This window comes from Eutrigla gurnardus (genome assembly GCF_963514095.1).
Source record: "Eutrigla gurnardus genome assembly, chromosome: 7".
Classification (NCBI taxonomy): domain Eukaryota; kingdom Metazoa; phylum Chordata; class Actinopteri; order Perciformes; family Triglidae; genus Eutrigla; species Eutrigla gurnardus.
In genome coordinates, this window is record NC_139921.1 from 1,251,391 (window position 1) to 1,257,500 (window position 6,110).

Sequence of the window (6,110 nt, forward strand, 5' to 3'; positions counted from 1 at the left end):
GATGCAGATCCCATGTTAAACAATAGGGACTCTAAAACAAAACCTTGTGGTACTCCTGCTGTGCTTTTATGCATAGATGAGTTTTAACTTTGTATCTTGACACACAAGTCTTTATTTGACCATGTATTTTTCATCATTATTCCACAATGTCTATCTACAATAACTTAAACGGAAAAACATGTATTTCATGTATTGATTACTTGTATTATTATTATTAGCTTATTATTATTTTAATAATAGTAATAATAAAAATAACTGTTTTTTATATAGCGCCTTTCAAGGAACCCAAGGACGTTTCACATAGTGACAGATAGGACTGTCATACAAGAACGGTGCCCCGTTTTGATTACTGAGGTGTTATTTATAGCAATTTGCATTTTAGCTTTGAGGTTAAACCAAGTCATTACAATCAGTCATTCCAAAGTATTTTTTTATATAAATAAATTGTGTAATAATAAGAAAACATGACGACACATTTTGATTTAAAGTTTGGTATATATATTTTTATTAACCAAAATTCAACTTACTGCAATTGATGAGACAAAGTAGAAGTGGACCAAATGTTAAACAGGTTTTACAATATCAGCTTTTGTGATTAAATATAATCATCATTTTCATTCAAATGTAGTTAGATTAAAAAAACCCATCTTATTTCATTAAAAATACTTAAAAAACGATATACCGTTAATCAAGAAATGATGACATAGAGAGAGAAGGAGGGCGAGGTTTCCCTGAGCGAGGTGACAAAACGATGATGCGTTTCTGGATCGTCAACAGCTTAGTCATCGTTCCCTGAGAAGACAAAAAGACAACAGCACGTTCATTTTAATATCACATCAATGGCAGTCAGCCATACAGGAACATCTGTCTCCCGACACACTGAAAGGATTCTGAGGCACCGACGATACAAACACACATCATCCTCCACTCCCCGTTAAAGATCAAATATGAAGTCATTTAGAGAAAATCATGTTGTGATGATCAGGGAGAAGTTCCCTGGATGATGCTGCTCAACGGGACATTAACATCACTATCAATCACCAATAACAATGACTGAGAACAAGCTGAGTCATCGTAATCACATCTGTCACTATGTCAGTTCATCATAACAGAATTGTCATAGTTTAACAGGACATTCATTTTACCAATATTTTCTTAAACCGTTGCTTGATCAAAAATACGACATGGAAACAGTGTTTCTAGAACCACCCAGAAGCAGATTTCAGATCAGTCCCTGCTACTAAGTGTGTTACCACTCAATGATCCCATTTGACTCCCTGTTTACTGTGAGAGATTAACTCCCTGCAGGGTCTTTGATATCACGCTGACATAAGTGATAGGTGGTTCAACAAATTCACAACCTCAAAACATTGGGGGGCATTGAGATGGGATTTCCTTTTAAATGCAGACTTTCAGTGAACCTTTCCCTTTCTGCAGAAGACCAGCAGGTGGCAGAAACGCTCCAGTCAGAGGAGACCAATGCAGTGCAACTTGTCCAAGGAGAGACAGTCCTGCTGCATCAAATCCTTCCACAGCTCATGGGTTTATGTTCCAGTAAACAGCTGTTCATGCAACCAGAGCACAGCGTTTACCAGCTGACTGGAATCTCACCATCATGTTAAACTTCCCCACGTACACGTGACATCATCTCAAACAAGCGTCATGAAAGAAAATCACACCTGTGCATTGTGGGGGATGATCGCTCCATCGACTTCCCTCACAAACTATTGCAGCAGCACCCTTCAGCTGGAAACCATGGTAACAGGAGTACAGAGCCACCAGTTTGCCGTATGCAGAAGACAAAACAAAATCCCCGTTCCTTATCATCCTGGGAGGACCACAGCGCTCCAAGTCTGGAAGTGGGAGATAAAAGTTGTTCATGTTAATGTGTAAGAGGGAGATTAAAATTCAAAAGGAACAGGGATGAAATATTAGGAGGAGGACGAGCTCGACAGTTCCTGAAGCCCACCTCGGCTCTTCTCCTCCCTCCAGACTTCCAGATTAATCGACGGCATCCGATCACAAGAGACGTAATCGGCGGGGAACCTCCCAAACCGGAACGCATCGGGAGGGACGTCCCGTATGTCGCTGTTGTCACACATGATCCGAGACAGAGTCCCCTTCAGAAGCTCCGCCTTCTGCTGCTGGCTGAACACACCTGGAGCCTCCCACCAAAATCTGAGAAATAAAAACATTTCAAATCAGACATTTCAATGAATAAAAGTCCTCGAATGTAGACCAAGGAAGCGACTTTGTGCCGTCACGGTCCAACGTTGGGTTTTTAACGTACCTGTCGCCATCACGGAGCGCTTTCATCTGCTTTCCCAACAGGCAGGCGAAGAGGGGACCGGTTCTGGAGCCCGGTAGCAGGTGCTCGGCCAGCCCTCCCAACCACACGTCGATGTTTTCAGGGTGTTTGTACATCCAAGCGATCTTCTCTGCGACTCTGTCGTCTCTCACCAACTCTTTCAATCCTTCCAGTGTCTGAATGCGCTCCAGTCCACAGAACGCCCTCCAGTCGTTGTACCCTGAAAAATCATTTCAGCACAGCTAACAGTGAGCATGCTTTCTTTCTCTCCGAGGGTTGGACTGTACCATCGATACCATTCTCTAGAGCAGAGAGTCCTATCAGTCTTCTTTTGTAAGAAACACCGAAAGTGAATGTGTGCATTTAGCAAATTGTGGAACAATTCAGTAAAATGTTTGCGTCTGGATGATGCAGGCGGATGCCAACGCCCTCGTTAGCAAATGACCTGAATGCAGAATGTGATGGTTTGACGGACGGATACACTTGTGGTGTTCATTCAGCCCAGGACTCACCTGGGAGAGCGTGGTCCCGCCCCCTCTGCAGGTTCAGTGCAGCCAGGTCCATGTACCGCGACACATTAAAAACCACCAGCCTCTGTGTTATTTCTTCTGTCATCAGCATGTCTGCTGTAGCGGCTGAGGCTGCGGTTCCCAACGATCCTCTCAGGATCGGCTCGATTCCACCTGGACGCAACGAAAGCACGGCTTACTTCCTCATTCTAACACAGCGTTGGGTTTCTTTGGGAGGTGACACTTTAACATTTCATTTTTGCTCATTTTTGGACTTCAGAACTAAGAGACACCCACGTCTACTTGCCTGTAATGACTCATCCCAGACAGACAAGACAAACAGAATATAAACGGGCGGTGAGGTGTTTTCTGAATTGGACTGCGGTTCGGTTCGTTTGGAGGTTCTGTTCCCCCGGGGCTCACCGCTGTCCTGGCCTGTTCTGGACCAGGACTCTGTCCATCAGAGGAACACCTTGTTTCAGAGAAGAAACAGACTAGTGGTCCGTGGTGAGTCTGAACATGTCCCTCTAGTGCGCCCCCTGGAGGTCAGCGAAACATGCCAGTGGGGTAGATGAATCCATCTAAATGTTAAGTTGTCCTTAAGAATGTTAAAGTTACACTCTCCACCAGCTTAATCTCTTTGGCGCCACCTATGGTGAAGAGCAGTAATTGCAGCTGTGTCCTTTCCAGAGATCCAAACCGACACGACGGTGACATTTATTTAAATGAAAATCTTCTATTATACGTTTTTTTCATAAAGATAGTAATAATACAATTGTATTGCATACACAAACCAGTTTTTTTACATGTTCAAGACTGTTCAAAAGTTAGATATTTAGTTAGTTAGTTAAGTAGAAGTTATCCAGGAGTTTCCCCCGAAGTAGATCTCTATCTGTAATTAGCTACACCAAGAAGTGTATATATATTATATACCATGTTTGAATGATAAAGTTAGGTTAAAACTTTGTCTGTCTGTGTTTGCTTGTTATTGCTTGCTATATATATACAATGTGGATATATATATATATATATATATATATATATATATATATATATATATATATATATATATATATATATATATATATTAAAGTTCACGGCAGTGAGTCAGACAGTGACAGACAGTGGATGATTGGACTCGGAGCCCACTGTATTATATCTAATAATGTAATATGTACTATAAGTCATGAAACATACAGTATTAGAGCAGCAGACGTTTGTGTATACAGTGAAGAGTGTTGAGTGTTGGGAAACAGTGGGCTCGTCACGGTGCACCGACCCTCTTTGATGATTCTCCACGGACTGAAGAAGGTGGTGCTCTGCATCAGGTGGGGGAAGTGCTGGTGGTTCTGGAAGCTCTCGTTCAGCCTGGCGAGGACCGGGGAGATGGTGGCATGGCCGAACCTGAACGCCGCCGTGGCAAACACGTTGGAGGCCGACGGGTCTGTGGTGGGGTCGTATCCCCGATAGGCTCCGATGTAATATTCATAAGCCTGCTGGCCGAGGATTTTTGGGACGTAGTCTCTCATGGTAATGATCTGGGTGTCATGAAAGAGAATGTTAAATAAAAACTCCAATCTAAGGATTGTGTGCGTCACACGAAAGGGGATGAAGGAGAACCTCATTAACGTCAAATGATTAGCAACAAACAGACAACTGGAAGTGATCCGCTCTGAAGTCCCCACATCAACACATATATATATACATATATATATATATATATATATATATATATAAACACACACACACACACACACCTTTCCTGAAGTAGAGGACCTGAACACACAGTAAAGCTGGCCCTGTGAACTGTTGAAGCTGTTAGCCTGTTGTTAGCCTCCTGCCGTCTCCAGAACCAAGTGGACCATAACGACCCTACGCCTCATGCTGGGAAGCGACTTCACTGCTGTGCTCTGTGACTGAGCTGCAACCAGATGCTGTGAGTTGATCATTTCATCCCATTCTCCTGCAAATAAGAGGTTTTCGCTCCGTAGTGAAAAGGCGTCTGACCTTTCCACGCAGGGCACCACCCTCCCTCGCTTCTTTCAGGCTGCTGCAAACAGAGTCAGCTGGAGAGGAAGCATGCATATTTTCACTTGACCCCACTCTGAGTGGGCTGGAGGACGACGTTACTTTTTATAGGAAAAGAGATGATCAACAGGAAGTGGACCCACAATGCTTTTCAGGTGGAAATACAACTGGTTTCCTTACTGTAACCTATGACGCTGCGGTCTCCGTGGTGATTATAATCTCCAATCATAAGTTCTCCAGTACGCCTTTTATGGCCTTTCCTGGGTGACAGTAATCAGTAATACCAGTGACAGCTGCATTAAAATGCCATGTACAGCCACAAGGGACGCTGTTCTGTAGACCTTCACCCACCAAGTGGAAGGCGAAGACAAAACATAACAAAATGGAAGATGTGATTATGAAAAACCAACAAGAAGCTTTAGGGTTCCTTTGATTCTTTATCTGGACTTTACTGTAAGGAATCGATGATGTTCCAGTCTGCTGGTTTGCGGGCTGGTTGGGCCAGATAGTCATTTCACTGTCATCCTCAGCTGGTCGTGGTTACAGCTGCACTGTGGAAATCCTCTACCTGCCTTTTCTGCTTCACTCACATTATTTAAAGCACCCATCCACCTTCGACCCGTCTCCTGTGATTGCTCTAAACCTCTTTCCTCTGGCATTGTCCTCCAATCACCTGGAAACAGCGCTGGTTAATCCACTGCTCACGTCGTACGCCGGCCCCCAAAGTCAGACAGATTACAGACTTATTTCCCCTCAGAGATGCTTTGGGAACGTCATGGCCTTCAGCAACCGGGTTCACTCACCCCTTCACTGGAAGCAATGACCCGCTTCCATGAAAAGATGTTCATTATGATTTAAATGAAATGTGAATTTTAGAAACAAAACTATGAATCAGGACAATAATAAGCAGATTAATAGATGATGGAGATATTGTCCTATGTGCACGAAAGGTTTAGTTACGTACCTGATGCAGGGCTCCGATGATCTTCCGGGTTTCTTGGTAGATGGTCTCCGGGTTCCAGTGGCCGTTGATGTGTCTCAGAGCCTCGGCGATCCTGTTGTGTTCCCGGAGCCACAGCGTATGCAGACAGATCAGAGGCATCCCCTCATTGAGCCGACCGTCTCCGGCATGGAAGCACTCCACTCGCTCGCCATGCAGACTCTGGTGGCAGGGGGAGGGCACGGCGGCGACGGAGGGGAGGTAGGGCCGCCCCTTGGGGTCCCTGAATCGCTCACTGACGGCCAGCTTCCCGTTGAGGCCGGAG

At 44.4% G+C, this 6,110-nt stretch overlaps 1 protein-coding gene across 1 annotated transcript in view; it reads right to left on the bottom strand.

The window, feature by feature from the left end:
• Positions 1–488: 488 nt before the first annotated feature.
• tpo (thyroid peroxidase) overlaps positions 489–6,110 on the bottom strand; it is an 11,385-nt gene continuing 5,763 nt past the window's right edge. The window contains exons 7-13 of the mRNA XM_084012829.1: positions 5,810–6,110; positions 4,097–4,355; positions 2,821–2,991; positions 2,291–2,528; positions 1,970–2,178; positions 1,680–1,853; positions 489–792 (exon numbers count right to left, since the gene is read on the bottom strand). The exon at positions 5,810–6,110 is cut by the window's right edge and continues 191 nt beyond it. Of these exons, the coding sequence (XP_083868955.1) occupies positions 779–792; positions 1,680–1,853; positions 1,970–2,178; positions 2,291–2,528; positions 2,821–2,991; positions 4,097–4,355; positions 5,810–6,110 (1,366 nt within the window). The 3' untranslated portion in view covers positions 489–778. The remainder of the gene's footprint in view (positions 793–1,679; positions 1,854–1,969; positions 2,179–2,290; positions 2,529–2,820; positions 2,992–4,096; positions 4,356–5,809) is intronic.